Source organism: Schistocerca cancellata, chromosome 7 (assembly GCF_023864275.1).
Source record: "Schistocerca cancellata isolate TAMUIC-IGC-003103 chromosome 7, iqSchCanc2.1, whole genome shotgun sequence".
Taxonomy (NCBI): Eukaryota; Metazoa; Arthropoda; class Insecta; order Orthoptera; family Acrididae; genus Schistocerca; species Schistocerca cancellata.
In genome coordinates, this window is record NC_064632.1 from 183,550,299 (window position 1) to 183,567,815 (window position 17,517).

The 17,517-nt window shown below is 40.2% G+C and overlaps 1 protein-coding gene across 1 annotated transcript in view; it reads left to right on the forward strand.

The window, feature by feature from the left end:
- The window catches only part of LOC126092627 (malonate--CoA ligase ACSF3, mitochondrial), a 78,286-nt gene that overhangs the window by 31,218 nt on the left and 29,551 nt on the right, over positions 1-17,517 (forward strand). Inside the window, exons 5-8 of the mRNA XM_049908346.1 lie at positions 8,221-8,377; positions 8,652-8,852; positions 10,594-10,739; positions 15,961-16,110. Of these exons, the coding sequence (XP_049764303.1) occupies positions 8,221-8,377; positions 8,652-8,852; positions 10,594-10,739; positions 15,961-16,110 (654 nt within the window). The remainder of the gene's footprint in view (positions 1-8,220; positions 8,378-8,651; positions 8,853-10,593; positions 10,740-15,960; positions 16,111-17,517) is intronic.

Genomic DNA, 17,517 nt, shown 5'->3' on the forward strand with positions numbered 1-17,517 from the left:
AGGAGTGCAGTTAAGCTACTACGAACAGCATAGTGAATGCATAATTGTAGCCAAGATAGACACGAAGCTCACACCTACTATAGTAGCGCAAGTTTGTATGCCAACTAGCCCCACAGATGACGAAGAGATTGATGAAATGTATGATGGGATAAAAGAAATTATTCAGATAGTGAAGGGAGATGAAAATTTAATAGTCATGGGGGACTGGAATTCTATAGTAGGGAAAGGAAGAGAATGAAAAGTGGTAAGTGAATATGAAATGGGGATAAAGGATGAAAGAGGAAGCCGCCTGGCAGAATTTTGCACAGAGCACAACGTAATCATAGCTAACAATTGGTTCAAGAATCATGAAAGAAGGCGGTATATGTGGAAGAGGCCTGGAGACACTGGAAGGTTTCAGATAGATTGTATGATGGTAAGACAGAGATTTAGGAACCATTTTTTAAATTGTAAGACATTTCTAGGGGCAGATTTGGTCTCTTGACCACAATCTATTGGTTATGAACTGTAGATTAAAACTGAAGAAACTACAAAAAGTTGGGAATTTAAGGAGGTGGTAAAACTGAAGAAACCGCAAAAAGGTGGGAATTTAAGGAGATGGGACATGGATAAACTGAAAGAACCAGACATTGTAGAGTGTTTCAGAGAGAGCATTAGGGAATGATTGACAAAAATGGGGGAAAGAAATACTGTAGAAGAAGAATGGGTAGCTTTGATAGATCAAATAGTGAAGGCAGCAGAGGATCAAGTAGGTAAAAAGGGGAGGGCTAGTAGAAATCATTGGGTAACGTAAGAAGTACTGAATTTAATTGATGAAAGGAGAAAATATAAAAAAGCAGTAAATGAAACAGGCAAAAAGGAATACAAACGCCTCAAAAGTGCAATATGGCTAAGCAGGGATGGGTAGGGGACAAATGTAAGGATGTAGAGGCATATATCACTAGGAGTAAGAAAGATACGCCTATAGGAAAAATAAAGAGACCTTTGGAGAAAAGAGAATCACTTGTATGAAAATCAAGAACTCCGATGGAAAACCAGTTCTGAGCAAAGAAGGTAAAGGAGAAAAGTGGAAGCAGTATATAAAGGGTCAATACAAGGGTGATGTACTTGAGGACAATATTATTTAAATGGAAGAGGATGTAGATGAAGATGAAATGGGAGATATGATACTGCATGAAGAGTTTGACAAAGCATGAAAGACCTAAGTCGAAACAAGGCCCCAGAAGTAGACAATATTCCATTAGAACTACTGATAGCCTTGGGAGAGGCAACCCTGAGAAAATTCTACCATCTGGTGAGCAAGATGCATGAGACAGGCAAAATACCCTCAGACTTCAAGTAGAATATAATAATTCCAATCCCAAAGAAAGCAGATGTTGACAGGTTTAAAAATTACCGAACTATCAATTTTATAAGTCACAGCTGCAAAATACTAACACGAATTCTTTACAGATGACTGGAAAAACTAGTAGAAGCCGACCTCAGGGAAGATCAGTTTGGATTCCTTAGAAACAATGGAACACGTGAGGCAATACTGACACGACGACTTACCTTAGAAGATAGATTAAGGAAAGGCAAACCTAATTTTCTAGAATTTGTGGACTTAGAGAAAGCTTTTGACAATGTCTACTGGAGTACTCTCTTTCAAATTCTGAAGGTGTCAGGGGTAAGATACAGGGGGCAAAAGGCTATTTACAATTTGTACAAAAAGCAGATGGCAGTTATAAGAGTCGAGGGGTATGAGATGGAAGCAGTGGTTGGGGTAAGACAGGGTTGTACCCTATCCCTGATGTTATTCAATCTGTATATTGAGCAAGCAGTATAGGAAACAAAAGAAAAATTCAGAGTAGAAATTAAAATCCATGGTGAAAAAATAAAAACTTTTGAGTTTTGCTGATGACATTGTAATTCTGTCAGAGACAGCAAAGGATCTGGAAGAGCAGTTGAATGGAATGGACAGTATCTTGAAAGGAGGATATAAGATGGACATCAACAAAAGCAAAATGAGGATAATGGAATGTAAGTCGAACTAAATCAGGTGACGCTGAGGGAGTTAGATTAGGAAATTACACACTTAAAGTAGTAGATGAGCTTTGGTATTTGGGGAGCAAAATAACTGATGATGGTCGAAGTAGAGAGGATATAAAATGCAGACTGGCAATGGAAAGGAAAGTGCTTCTGAAGAAGAGAAATTTGTTAACATTGAGTATAGATTTAAGTTCAGGAAGTCGTTTCTGGAAGTATTTGCGTGGAGAGTAGCCATGTATTGAAGTGAAACGTGGCGACTATAAGAAGGGATCGTTTGGTAGGACATGTTCTGAGGCATCAAGGGGTCACCAATTTAGTATTGGAGGGTAAAAATCATAGAGCGAGACCAAGTGATGAATACACTAAGCAGATTCAGAAGGATGTAAACTGCAGTAGGTACTTGGAGATGAAGAAGCTTGCACAGGATAGAGCAGCATGTAGAGCTGCATCAAACCAGTCTCTGGTCTGAATACCACAACAACAGCAACAACCATCATAGTTGCTATAATGACATCATGATTGCTAATCCCTGTTTGTATACTGAAATCGTCGATAAGGTCCAGCCTATTTGTAGCTACAAGGTCTAATGTATTTCCGTGGCACGTGGGCTGCTGTGCTAGATGTTCAAGACAATTTTCAGAAAACGTGTTCAGAAGTATTTCGCATCGCTGTCTGTCTGCACCCCCCTTTTCCCCACAGTGAATCCACAGACATCCCAGTCTGTACTCAGCAAGTTAAAGTCGCCTCCAACCAGTATTACATAATCTGGGTGTTTATGCGTTATTCTGCATAGACTTCCAATGAAAGACTCCAGAACTGTCACAGCTGAATTGGGTGGCCGGTTAAAACATCCAACAATTAACTTGGTTTCACCTACACCTGTTACAAGTGACCAGATGACTTTACTGTCACACTTAACTTTGACCCCATTAGAGACAATATTTTGTCAACTGCAATGAACATTTCTCCTCCTATGGACTCTAATCTGTCTTTCCGATATATGTTCCATGACTCACTAAATATTTCGGAGCTTTTCCACTTTAGGTTTCAGCCAGCTCTCAGTCCCAAGAATAATTTGAGCACGAGAACTTTCCTGGAGGGCAGTTAGTTCGGGAACTTTATTATGAATACTTCGACAGTTTACTGATAAAATTGCGATCGTCAAAGTGTCTTTATTCTGAGTCCCGTTTGACTTCCCTTGCTGCGTATTAATTGGCGAGGGTGCATCAGAGCACCTAAAACTCCAGCCTAGCTGAAACAATCCTCATGTGCACTCCACAAGAACTCTACTACCCAAGTAGCTGCTTCCTTTGTGTAGGGCACCGCTAACCTATCAAGGGCAGTCCTACAAATCTCCACATGATAACATAGGACTAGAAATCTGCAGCCAAGACTGGGACAGAGTCTACGAGGACTTTGGTTGAGACACTCCACTAGGCTCCAAACCAAAGGACCGTGGTCAACTAGGAATAGTGCTGCAAATTGCGAGCTGTGCTTGTACCCCGCACTCGAGGCCAGCTGTCTTCAACAGCTCCACCAGTCACCTGTACATACCGAGGATTGCCGCAGAACCCACGCCGCAGGCATCGTTGGTGCTGACGTGAGACACGTCATCCAGATGAATGCACTCTGCATGCTCGATAGTCACAGGCAAGATCACCTCCACGTCAGATGAGGCCCTCAGGTAGACATACCGAGTCCACGTTGACTTTCTTTCCAGCCCTGAACGCTATCTGCCTAAGGGGATCCATAACATGCCTAACATTGGAACTCTCAATAACTAGTAAAGCCCTCCCCCTTTGTGCCTGCTCGAACCCTGTTGAAGGAGTGGCCACCTATCCACTCTTAAGGTGAATTGGCGAGGCCAGGTGACTACTCCACATTGGCCCTCTGCCTTGAGCGAAGCGAGTGCGTTACCACCCGCCACTCACCCTGCTGTGAGGGCAGATCCACCGCATTAGGTGCACTAGAAGGTGCCTCAAAGGCAGAGCCTGTAGGCAAAACAAGTGACACATGAGGTGTCCCATGCGATGCGCCAGTCTCGTCCACTGCTACACTCCGAGGCAGCAGGCTGAAGGTGACTGACTGTAGCCAAAAACACATCCAGCTGCTCGCAAACTGCAACCAGCTCCTCCTGCGTACACACACAGCATGCACACATCATGGCCATCCTAACAAGACTAACTGAAGAATTGAACTATAAAAGCAGACAATCTTAGATATGCAACTTGCTAACCTCCTGATGTGTCACGTGTTAATGAGCTACGTAGCTGGCTGTTCAGTGAGCACCTATTACACTACAGAATGGATGAATTTACACTTACAAAAACAAGAGATTAAAGCTCTTAAACAAAGAAAAACATATACACAAAATTTAATAAATATATTATGTGGAAAGCAGAGAAAAGATAAACACTTAACGTGCCGCTCTGTAGATGTATATCAGCTGAGAGCTGGAGTCTTTGGAAGACCCATATGCAAGACCTGTCCAATCCATCCATCCACCCAGCACCACCTACTCCAGTTGCATCACAGGCTTATCATACCCCATCAGAGGCATCCATGTTATATACTAGCTCTGCTGCAATCACTGCACATCATTTTACACTGGTATGACAACCAGCCAGATGTCAACTAGAATGAATGGCCATCACCAAACAGTTTACCAAAAACAAGGTGGATCACCCTGTGGCACAACATGCAGCAGAGCACAACATGCAAGATTTCAATGGTTGCATCACAACCCATGCCATCTGGATCCTCCCCACCACCACCACCACCACCACCACCAGCTTTTCTGAGCTGCACAGTGAGAGCTATCTTACAGCACATCCTTCTCTCCCGCAACCTTTCTGGTCTAAACCTAAGGTACCTGTATCCCCGCTGAATCTGTGTCCCCACATCAGCAAGTCGTGTGCTGTTGTGTCATTTCCTAGTCTATGAAATTGCTTGCCCAGCCATCTGCCACCTGCCCCCTCTACCTGCAGCCCTAGTATAGCATCGCTTCTTGAAAAAAGTAAAAAAAGTAATGTAAATCACTTTATCGATATGTGACTTCAATGGAACTGCTATATGTGCTCAGAGAATTGTAATTACTATTATCTCTGTATTGTAGTATATAAGAAAAGATTTCATTGCCTTCTCTTGTCTTCTTCTTCTTTGTCTTCTGTGCCTGGTTGATTCTGATGTCGCATTTAGATTAAGGTCTGTAAAGAATTATTTCTGCTGTATGTAGTGTATTTAGAATTTCTGCTAAATATTTATGAGTATTTAATGCAGTATGTGTTTTTGTTAGTAGCAAGAAAGTACCTTCCCTGTCCCCTTTATTTAATTAATTATGTAACAGTTAATGTTACACTGGCCATTTGTAATTGCATTGTTGAAGCAACGCCATTGCTGTTAAAATTTGTAAAAATTTCTTCATAGCTATTTAATTCAGAAAGTATTGAAAAGATTTAATCCCAGTAAATGTAAAACGGCGTCTCATAATTTCCATTTAATTTTAGGCCAGAGGTACAGTTATATTGAAAGGAATTATTTTAATTCTTTACACTGCCACTGGTTAGATCACAAAACTAATGAGGAGGTGTTGAATAGGATTGGGGAGAAGAGAAGTTTGTGGCACAACTTGACTAGAAGAAGGGATCAGTTGGTAGGATGTGTTCTGAGGCATCAAGGGATCACCAATTTAGTATTGCAGGGCAGCGTGGAGGGTAAAAATTGTAGAGGGAGACCAAGCGATGAATACACCAAGCAGATTTAGAAGGATGTAGGTTGCAGTAGGTACTGGGAGATGAAGAAGCTTGCACAGGCTAGAGTAGCATGGAGAGCTGCATCAAAGCAGTCTCAGGACTGAAGACCAGAACAACAACAACACTGCCATTGCACGTAGGCATCTGTACTGGATTATCGAGCCTCACAGAGAAAAATAATTGTTTGAATATTATATTAAATTTGCTTATCATGTAACAGTAATGAAAGATAATTTTTTTTATCCATTGTGAGTAAGACAGGTGTCTTCTCATTGGAATACGCATGATATTTCTGGCCATAGCGCCCTGAGAAAATTTAGCTGTGGTTTTAATGAACATAAAAGAGATTTTCTTTAATCAAACATTTTCATTCCAAATTAATGGACCATTTTTTTCTCTCTTTTCAAAAAAAGTAAGTTACGCGATACTATAGTTCAATTCTTTTATTTTGGCGGTTCACGCATGCCCGCCCAGATGCGGGAGATTGCCGAGTTGCCAGTTGCACGCGCCAAGAGAAGCAGCGCCATGGTATAATTCGCAAACTTATGTTTAGGGGGGAGCGCGTAGTTTATGAAGTAAAGCCACCACGGCTGCATTAACCCTTTTGCTGCTACAGAGACGTGCTCCCAGCATTCCGCACTGTGCGCGATTTTGTCATCACTGCACTGCTCGCCTGTGCAGACACGTGGTGTTTCGACTGCTTTGACACACTTTATCATTCGATTTCACAAAAACTATTTGCCCCGAAAATTTGATTTTTACACATCTTCTTGACTGATACCTTCCTCCCATAAATGACTTAATTTTGTTTCGATGTTCAACGCAGTTATTGTGCAGCACGAACTTTTGAGGAGTTTGCAAAGGTAAAAGTCCATAGCGTATACTTTCCGTATGGTCGATTTTAGTTGCAACTAGAAATTTCAAAAAATTACATTCAAACGAATAAAATTCAGGAAGTAAGACACTTCAATATTGTTTTTAAATAAAGAAAAATTAAGAACCGAACAAGGTTGGAACTCGGAACTTTTCACTCAGCAGCCAAACACTTTAACCATTACGCTAATGCAGCTCATCATTCAGTAGCCCTCCTGGAGGACTTTAAAATGTCACGCAAAATACCTACAAACACTGTTGGTATGACTATGAATTACTCACGTTTCGTCGAAGTACAATAGGAAATAAACAATTACTGCTGTCCTTTATTGCGAAAAAGCGGTTGGTGAGAATGATACAAACACCTTTCCTTGCTGTTGCTCGAATTTGGAGGCTTAATGCTTGTTTGGTTTAATTAATTAATAGAATTATTTATGACTTAACTTTTCTAAAACTGAAGACACTCGTCCGTGCTCTGCGCTGCAGTCGAGCTCTGGCAACATCGTTCTCTGTTCATTGGCTCACTGTGTTTGAGGCGTTAAATGCGCAGAACGAATCTAAACTCAGTCACCATCGCAAATGGCGCGCACTTTAGACGACACCTCACTCTTGTACGAACTGCTAGACGCTCCCCCTCCCCTAACCCCCTCCCTCCCTCCTGCCTCTCCATCCCTCACCTCACATCACCTCAGCCTGCCCGACTCTCCCTCCTCACCCCAGTACTCTCACTGTGGGGCAGGAGTGAGGTGGCAGTCGACATAATGTAGGGAAACAGGTGTGTGTGTGTGTGTGTGTGTGTGTGTGTGTGTGTGAGTGAGAGAGAGAGAGAGAGAGAGAGAGAGAGAGAGTATGCGCGTGCGTGTTTTGCCTACAAACTTAAAAAAGGAATTGCATTCCAAAAGCTAGCAAAGCTCTGTACCTTTTGTTTGTGTATCTGTCGACAACGCGATGCTTCTGCCTATTGGTGAGTCGTCTCCGTATTCCTAAATAATTCCTAAGTCTCAATCGGAACTTTCCAGGGCTTTACGTGCATTGTTAAAATCTTTGTCTTAGAGAAAACTCAAAAAGCAGTCACAGAATTCAGTTCATTGTGTTTATTTTGTCCAACTCTTGTGTCTGTTTCAACCATTCTGTTAAGATTTCCGTGCTTGTGCAATTTTACATGGTATGCCATTTAATTCATGACAAACTGAAGCTTTATCTTTTAAAACAAATATTTTTTACCATACCAGAATTATATGTAATTTCACATGATAGGCAGTATATTCATGCTACACATACATGACATGCTGCTATAACAGAATTGGATAAAATATTTTTTAACATGTGTAAGAAATATTACTGTCAGTCTTGCCTTCACACTGTCCACTCTTGCATTTATAACTGCAGAGTGTAAGTGACGAAAACTGTAAGTTCAGATGCTTTACATCAAGCTATGGTGTGCATACAACTGGAAGAAACCAGAAGAATCTTTCTTTTGTGTCACATAAGATCATCATCATCTATCATTATTTCATTGTTTGTCATTAAAGTGTAAGAGCTGTTGGATTTTTCGTTCTGTTTTCAGGAGTTGTGTTGACTTACCGCAACCTGGATGCACAGGCACAGTCACTAATAAAGGCATGGGAGTGGTCATCTAAAGACAGCATTCTGCATACACTACCTTTACATCACATTCATGGTGTTGTCAATGCCCTGCTTTGCCCACTCCTCGTTGGTGCCAGGTATCTTAACCTCAGACAATCTCAATGCAAATCTATAATTTAGTTCGAAGAAAAAAGTTAAAGCATAGTTACTTATTTATCCAGATTTTGCTGAAATCATACACAAATATGCTATCAATATTGTCAGTGTTGCTATTGGCATCACTGTAATTCTTTCCCCATCTTCATTTCTCATCCTGTCTCCTTCCTCTTTCCACCCTTTTGCTTTTAATATTTTTAAGAAACATAATATATGTGAAAAAACTGGTGACAGGTATTTGCATCTTAATTTTAGAGTTGTTATGCTACCAAAATTTGATGCTCCAACTGTATGGGCGAAGCTTCTGGCATTGAATACAGTGGCTGCAGAAAGAGTCAACATTTTCATGGGTGTGCCAACTATGTATGTCAAGCTAATTCAGGAGTATGACCATGCATTTGGCAATAATGAACGCATGAAAGAGTACATTCATTCTGTTTGCTCCCAAAAGATAAGGTAATTATTTTTCTGTGTATTAAATTTCAGCAAAAAGTATTATTTATGGATTAATATTTCATAATAAATTAGCTTCTATGCTTGGTTTAGGTTACTGAAACTTACGATGTGAATTATAGATCTTCCAATTAGGGTACTCCCAATACTTGCAACATTACAGTTAACTCTCAAAATTCAACAAATTGCATTTCAATATATTTGCTGCACTATATTAAATTTTGTTTTTTCCAAACTCTGAAGAAATTCCATTGTGTTCATGCTTAATCTCTTGACGGCTGAAAATCAAGCAGTGCTGCAGTTGCGAGAAAGTTCAAAGGTCTCTCTGGAAGTATAAAGCTTTTTATCATAACATTGGTACATCATGAGGTCTTTATTACATACAGAAGTTCATGTTTCTGAGGAACAAGTTGGCCTATTACGTGGACAGGAGCCGGCCGAAGTGGCCGTGCAGTTAAAGGCGCTGCAGTCTGGAACCGCAAGACCGGTATGGTCGCAGGTTCGAATCCTGCCTCGGGCATGGATGTTTGTGATGTCCTTAGGTTAGTTAGGTTTAACTAGTTCTAAGTTCTAGGGGACTAATGATGACGTGGACAGAGTAATGTGTTTTAGATGCACATGGTAAGTTTTCCTGACTTGCCAAGTTTCTTGGGGCATATTCTAAACTGGAACATAACAATCCTTGACAAAAATAAGCTTCTTTCAAAGAACAGAAAATTCAGAAAACAGTGCTTGCTCTTTTAAAACATGATAGGTCGACTTTGGTATCGGAACTAGTGTGAAAGTGCAAGCTATATTTAGTAGCTCAGTACAGTGATAAAACCTCAAAAAATTGAGCATTGCTCCATGATTGTTGCTGCGTGGGGTAGCCGCTCCCCCCCTCCCCTTGGGAGGTGCGAGTCCTCCCATTGCCATGGGTGTGTATGTTGTCCTTAGTGTAAGTTAGATTAAGTAGTGCGTAAGCATAGGGATCGATGACCTCAGCAGTTTGGTCTCATATGAACTTACCACAAATTTCCAAAATTTTCCATGGATGTTTCAAAATAACATTTTCACAGTCACATTTGGCTTATACTGCCAGTGTAGTACTACTTGTGTTTATTGTTGTCTAACACTGTAAGAACTAGTGCCATTCCCTTGCTGATACATTGTTTGGTAGTTTAGTGATGCATGGTTATACTATACCATGTCATTATATGTTGTGAGTAGAGAACAATTTTAGGGTTTTGTGGTGACTGCCGTACTCACTGCCAAAATTATTATTTTACTGAGCAATAAAAAGTTACATTCAGCACTAACATTGTTCACTCACAGGTAGCACAATTATCTCTGCTGTGAGATTTGCTTGTTAAACATAGAAGAATGGTCCTCATTCTTTTTAAAGCATTGGCAGAGTAACAGAATCAACTTGTAGGCCTCCACAAACCCAGTATTTGATTATGTACTAGCACTCTCACTTGCTTCTGTATCATGATATTCTTGCAAATGATATGATTCCGTACCTTACTTGTATTACGTTAATAAAACTTTGTGTCATATAAAGTCATTTGCCTCCAGTGTTTTGTTGGTATTTGTGCTGCAGCTGTTTTGTTGATATTTGTGCTACAGCTGTACAACTAGACTTCAGGTGAGTGTAGTAATTGTTACATATAATAAAGAATTATTTCTCTCACTTTTCTATTCTTGCATTGTAAATATTGTTATAATGAAACTATCATACAGTGAGAGTGATATTCTTTCTTAGGTTAATGGTGAGTGGTTCAGCACCATTGCCAGCACCTATAATGGAACGTTGGGAAGAAATAACTGGCCATCGTCTTCTGGAACGATATGGAATGAGTGAGACAGGCATGATCCTATCAAACCCCCTTCATGGAGAAAGAAAGCCTGGTTTGTGTGTATAGAAATATTTATCTTATGTAGCCCGTAGAGTAATTCTGGTGACATTTCTTCTCTTTCTGTGTGTTATTAATGTAAGCACACGTGAAACTGCATTTCTAACTCTGGCATGGGGAATAGCATCAAAAGACGTTAGAAACCTGACAACTTAAAATATTATGTATGGATTAAGTCCTGTATACTTTGTAAGAAGTTTTGGAGATAACTCTATAATATGTGCATAAATTAATGGCACAAATGGAAAGATGAAGCAGAGGTAACATTACTCATATTTTGATATTACATTGACCTTTCAGTTAAAAGCCACACAAATGCTTTCCTGCTGGTAGAAAGAGGGGCATAGTTTTTTCACAGTTGTATCTTTCTTTTTATTCCATTTATATCAAAAGTAAAATTCACTTGAGAAAACTATAAAATTAAAAAGCTATTACTTACTTACCTTCAAGAGGGGAAATTGCAGTGCTACTGATAAAAACTTAAAAAATTACAAAAATTGTGTAGCTTTCAGAAGTATTAGTTCCTACTTCACGGAGGAAAGAGTGAAGTACTGGGTACAGTGAGAAGGGTGGGTCAGGTTACTCAGACCTAGGGATGTCAGGGACCCATCACAGTGAAACAGTGAAATTGTCCCTAGCAATTGTCAAGTCATGATGATGTTCATTGAACACAACTGGTAGTAATTTTAATGTACATTAAAAATGCAGAGTATGCATAAAATTATATAATAGTGAGATGCTTAAAGAGAGTAACATAACTGGTAATCTGATTCCCAAATCCTAATACAGGTAGAAATTGGCAGAGGGGTTGCACTTGGACTTCAGCCCCAGTGACACTTAGAGTACATCTTTTTCCTTTGGGTGGGGGAGTTGAAGTATATACCATGTGTTCAGAAAGTTCCAGAACTGATTTTATTCCTTGCGTATAAGCAACATCAGCACAGTAATTATGATAGCCGCTTGAACTAACAGCTGTAAACTACATATGTTCATTCAACTAGGCAGTTGTCAGCAGGGTGTGTTAGTAGTGGACATGTGGCTGTGGTGTGTCAGATAGTTGTATCGCAAATTACAATTCAACATCTCATAAACATGTTCAAAACATTCTCCAGAATGTTTTGAAGAGAAGGAAGGCATGTGCAAAGTTTGTTGTGCACACCTTGTCTCTTGAACAAAAACAATGGTACATGGATATTGTCTTTGACTTGACTGAAATGCATAATGTGGACAATTCTGGTCTGGAAAAATTCGTCATGGATGATGAGACTTGGTGTTACCAATCTGAACAGTAACGAAGTGCAGAAATTAGTGTACCGGGCCAGTGCTTCGGTGACATCAAGCATGACAGTCGAGTGGAACAATATCCCAAAGGAGGACTTTCTGACAGTTTCACGTGGTTGTGTGAAAGTTTTGTACATTGTACTCAAATGGGGAGGAAGTCTGCCCCATTAGCTGAGTGGTCAGTGTCTCTGAGTGCCATGCAGTGGGCCTGGCCGGGTCAGAGATTTTCTCTGCCCAGGGACTGGCTGTTGTACTCGCTTCCTCATCATTTCATCATTAGCTCACCCAATGTGGCGTCAACTGAAAAGACTTGTAACTTGGCGGCCAAACTTACCCAGGCAGAGACTCCCACAGCCAGCAGTACTATATGATCATATTGTTGGGGGGGGGGGGGGGGGGGGCTCTGTTGTTTTATATTAATCCAGTCTCAAAACTTTTTGGGTTATTGTGAGTACTTTATATGTGCCTCACAGCAGTACGAAATCAGAGGCAGAAAGTACACCACAATATGTTACACAATCAAACTGTGATCTGAGGGAAAATATTCTGATTCCTCGAGACAAGCAATACTGATCCCCTTCCTCAAACTAGGAAAGATTGAACAGACCAAAGTAATTATTGCAGTAGAACAAATAATCAATAAATAACATGTAATTATGAAGTCCAAAATAAAGAAAACTTGTCTAATATTTTTTGTGATTTCATAAGCTATCACTATACACTACATTACTTGATTCTTATTCATATAATAGTATAGAGGATTTTTGGTGCAGGCAACACTTAGCAGGATTATTTGATACCTAATAGGCCTATGACACCACATTCCAGTCTTGTCCAACAATGTGAAATCTCTCTTAAAGGGTTTGTCTTCCATTATACAAAATTCTTTCTTTTTGAATAACGGTAACCGGTGGACTGCTGCCCCTCCTAATGAACTCCACACTATCAAGCAATTACTGCTGTAACGTGCGCCACCTCCTGTTCCTTCCAGAAGGAATCCACCATCCTGTGTTGCCTCCACACCCGTCATACCAGGTTAACCCATAGTTAGATTTTGTGTAACAAGCCACCATATGTTGTGGTTGTGCAGCCTTGCAGATAGTGGAATCTTGATGGAATGCCCCTCTTTCCAGCTCTCCGTGCTGAGCATGGTTTTTTTGGATTCTTTGCCTAACATTCACAGACAACTTACGAACAGTTGAACTGCTTCTGCATTTTCTCTTTGAATTGTTTTTATTGATAGACATTACATTTTAAACTACTTTCAGGGGGAGGGAGTGAAATTGAACTATTCGTTGCGGTGCCAGCACTTTTTTCCACTTATGTTGTCTGTTCCTAATTAGGAATGATGTCAATTTGACTGTGAGGTATCAAACAGTAGCAATTGCATGTAGTAGTTACTTGAAATGCCATACAGTAACATGTGCCATACGCTAATATAGTGAGTGCAAACTCCTACACTTATGAAAATTGTATCAAAAGAACAGTTTGGAGGGGGGGGGGGGGGGGGGGGGGCTGGCAAGTCACTACTTGCATCATAACCCTCACACCAACAAGAGATATCTTGGGATGTGGAGAAATAACATGCAGATAACTATTGCAGTAAACCGATGTTGAATAAAAACGTGTCACTGAAATTTAAGTTTTGAGCCATGAATAATTTGATTTGGACACTTGGAACTGACAATAATACCTTGATTGCAATTAGCTTCATCACAACGCATACTCTGATTGCTTATTAATGGGAACAGTTACCTGTAATAGTAGGAACTGTTATATTATTAAGTTGCACATCATACATGCATTAACAGGAAGTTGGTTTTGGATGTGTTTGATCAAATACTGACTAATATTGCTTGTCACTTTATAACTAGATTAGCATGTAGAACTGTGAAATGTGAACTGATTTGAGGATATGATCAAATACTGACTAATATTGCTTGTCACTTTATAACTAGATTAGCATGTAGAACTGTGAAATGTGAACTGATTTGAGGATAAGGAATAGACATAGGGGCAGAATTGATTCACTGGTTTAAGAATATGTCATGGCAATTGCACTTTTTACACAAATGATAATTGATTAGTATCACACATGCATGCTTTCCAACTCAGAAATACTTAACTATAAATAGTAACATCTGTTGATAACTTTCGCCGTTCAACACTACACTTGTTCTAAAAATACTCAAGTCAGATTATCTAGTTATCTTGTAGTCTCACGACTCTATAACCTCCCAGCCACTGCTGCAACTTCAACATGTAGTACCGTCCATTAGTTATGATTCCAGACAAGTCCTTGCTTGTTTTGTGCTGTCAACTGTTACCCATAACAAGCCAACCTGTAGTGTCCGTTTCAGCATTGAAGGGCAACTTGGCCATTGTTATACATAGTGATGGTTTAATTCTGCAGCATTTTAGGCGGTACCAAAGAAGCATTTCCACATGACAGTGTATCAAAGGCTGCCTCCACGAATTATCTCCATGAATGTTTGCCACAAACTAAAAAAGAATTAGAAAAGGCAAGCCAGCAACATGCATCGTATCTTTGGGGATTCCCCTAACTGTTATACATCTTTGGTCTCCCTACCCAACTATCAGCACTGCTCCCTCTCTAAAATACATTTAGTTCTCTTTACAATAACATTTGATTCCACTATACATACTACTAAATACTAAATAGTCTCACAGTTAATAAATATGGTTTTAAGCACAATGGTCAGTATGAAATGACATTAAATTCACCATTTACACATAGAAATGAGATCGGACGTTAGTAAACTACAGCAATCATCTATGATCAACACCAGTTCACAAGAGCTCATGCCTTGTGTGCTTCCCAGCTCAATTAGTTAATGTGACTGTTCATAGATTGTGTGAGCTTCCTTAATTCACACACAGCATCTGGCTTGTGATGTAGTAACTTCCTGATTCAGCATGTTAAATACAAAAAGTAAATTTGAGTTATTGTTAAGGTGGTAATAAGTGTCTTGTTATAGTGTCTCTCACTGTATGCTGGGTCTGGGGGACCCTCATCCATCACTTCTTTGCCAGGTGCCTTGGTCGTCCCTCTGTTACTATGTACCAACTATTTTTATGTCTGGCTAGCCCTATTTTCTGTTTTAGGGGTAGCACTCTGACGAACAGTGAGTGCTGTTCCCTTCTCTATTCGTGGACTATAATGGATTGGGGGTGGGATGGCTGTGGGAGGGTTGCCCCTGTTGCATGCAGAGTACCAGGAACCACTTGCCTGGTCCCACCCACCTGCTGATCTGAAGCATTCTTCACTCTGTTGCTGTTTTTGCTCTCAATCGGGTTGGCAGGAGACCAGATGCAGGCGAGGTTTCTCTCACCACAGATAAGTCCTGACAGACCCCTCGTCTGCTATGACCTAAGTACTGGCCCAAGAAATCCTAACATGTGTAACATGCACTTCACATTGGTTCACAGGGTATAGGTGTAAATTTAATCTCATGTGAAATAAAAGTTAGACAGTGAATATAAAACCCAAGTTTTTCAGAGTTTGCATTGCTAATCAATGCAGTGAGATTTATTTTCTGTAACAAGTTTCGTTAAAAACTTCACTGCTACCTGTGTCACTCAAGGCACTCACTGTTCAAGTAACATTAGGAAAAGAACATGTCTACTGCAAGATGATAGTGTATCTGATTGTCAAGTTTTGTGTTCATGTAACCAGTTTCTTAACAACTTCAACATCTCTTGTGAATTACATTGTCTTGGAGATTTGAATGGTAATTTCCTCTCCTAATTAATCACGTAGTGAGAGTTGACCTGCTAGACCATGTTGCAGGTTTTATGTATATGCACTCCACAGTAATTTTTATGAAACTGCCACAGCTGCTTTGTTTTAAATTTATTAATCTTGTTACTTCATTTGTTAGTAAACTATCTATGTTTTCAAATATGTGTTTCAGGATCTGTTGGACACCCACTTCCTGGTGTCACTGTACGACTAAGTGATAGTGGTGAAGTGCAGGTGAAAGGGGACAATGTTTTTTCCAGATACTGGAACAGGCCACAAGCCACAGCAAAAGAATTCACAGAGGATGGATGGTTCAAGACAGGTCTGTAGACTTACTGTGAAGAGTGATTTTAACTTCAAGATATCTCCTCTTATCTTCTCTTTCCCAAAACTTTCTTAGCATAAGTTCATACGTAACACACACCTTTACAATGAACACCATTACTCCGAGACCTGATTCCCTCCTGGCATATGCAATGTTAAAATAACTGCAGCCAGGTTGTGTCGACAACTGCTGATATTTTGACAGGAGCACACCCTGCCATTTTCAGGGCACAGCAATTCAATCCAGTGTAAGGGAATTTAAAACCTCAGTTTTCAGAGAAATTCCAAAAAGATAAAACACAAGCACCATCATAAACTAAAGAAGAGCGATGTCGAGGGCTATCGATAGTGAAAGTAAACTTAAAGTGGGCGAGAGAGCATTAACTCTGTTCCTCTTTTTTTTTTTTTTTTTTTTTCTGACAAAGGGGAAAGCAGGATTCCATGCAGATTTTAAACAAAAACCGCCATCTCTATTTATAAGGTTACTTGCTAACTTGATTTCAAGAGCTTCCTTAATAACACCATCTCAGTAGCTGGAAGTGCATGCCATAACCTCCATGTTGCTATATTCCAAAGGATGACCAGTGCCAAGGCAGTGTTTTGCAATGGCGGATTAGCTTGGCTGTTGTAAGCCTGTGTGATACTTACGCTCAATACACTGCTCCTTCACAGTCCCTCAGCTGCACCTGGCTTTGCAAACCGAAATCATCCTTTATGGAACCTAAAAGGTTGGTGGTTGAAAAACACACTTCACATCACATATCTGCAAAATACGATCAATCCTCTTTGAAATATTCTCTACGTAAGGCAAAAAGGCTGTAGACTTTGGTGCCATAATGATAGTATCACCACTTAAGTGGTGCATAGTTAGTCAATAGTGCAATGCACAGCTAATTTGCCTTTCACTATAACCAATCCGACAGAAGGTGAGTTGGAGATGGGCTGGTTGGTTGGTTGGTTGGTTGGTTGGTTGGTTGGTTGGTTGGTTGGCTGGCTGGTTGGTGTGTGGGGATTGAAGGGACCAGAGGAGGTGGGTGAACTTGACTGACAAACTCTCAGGGTCCAAGATGACATTGACCCTGTGAACCTGGACACAAAGTTACCTTTCACAATGGGCCGGATGATGACAACGATCAGCCTGCAGATGCAGTTCAGTGTGATTATGCTTCCTATAAACGGCTTGTCCCAATTTACCATCAACCTTCGCTTATGTCATCTTGGTTTTAAATTCCCTTGCACTGTGCTGACCTGCTGCAGTTATGCCTTGAAAATGGCAGGATGTGCTGCTGTCAAAATATTGGTGGTTGTCAATGACGTGACCTGGCTGCATTCCCATAAGTTATATGAACATCAATGTTGCTAACCATGCAGCTAACAGAACTTTTCACACCTTGAATCTGCATAT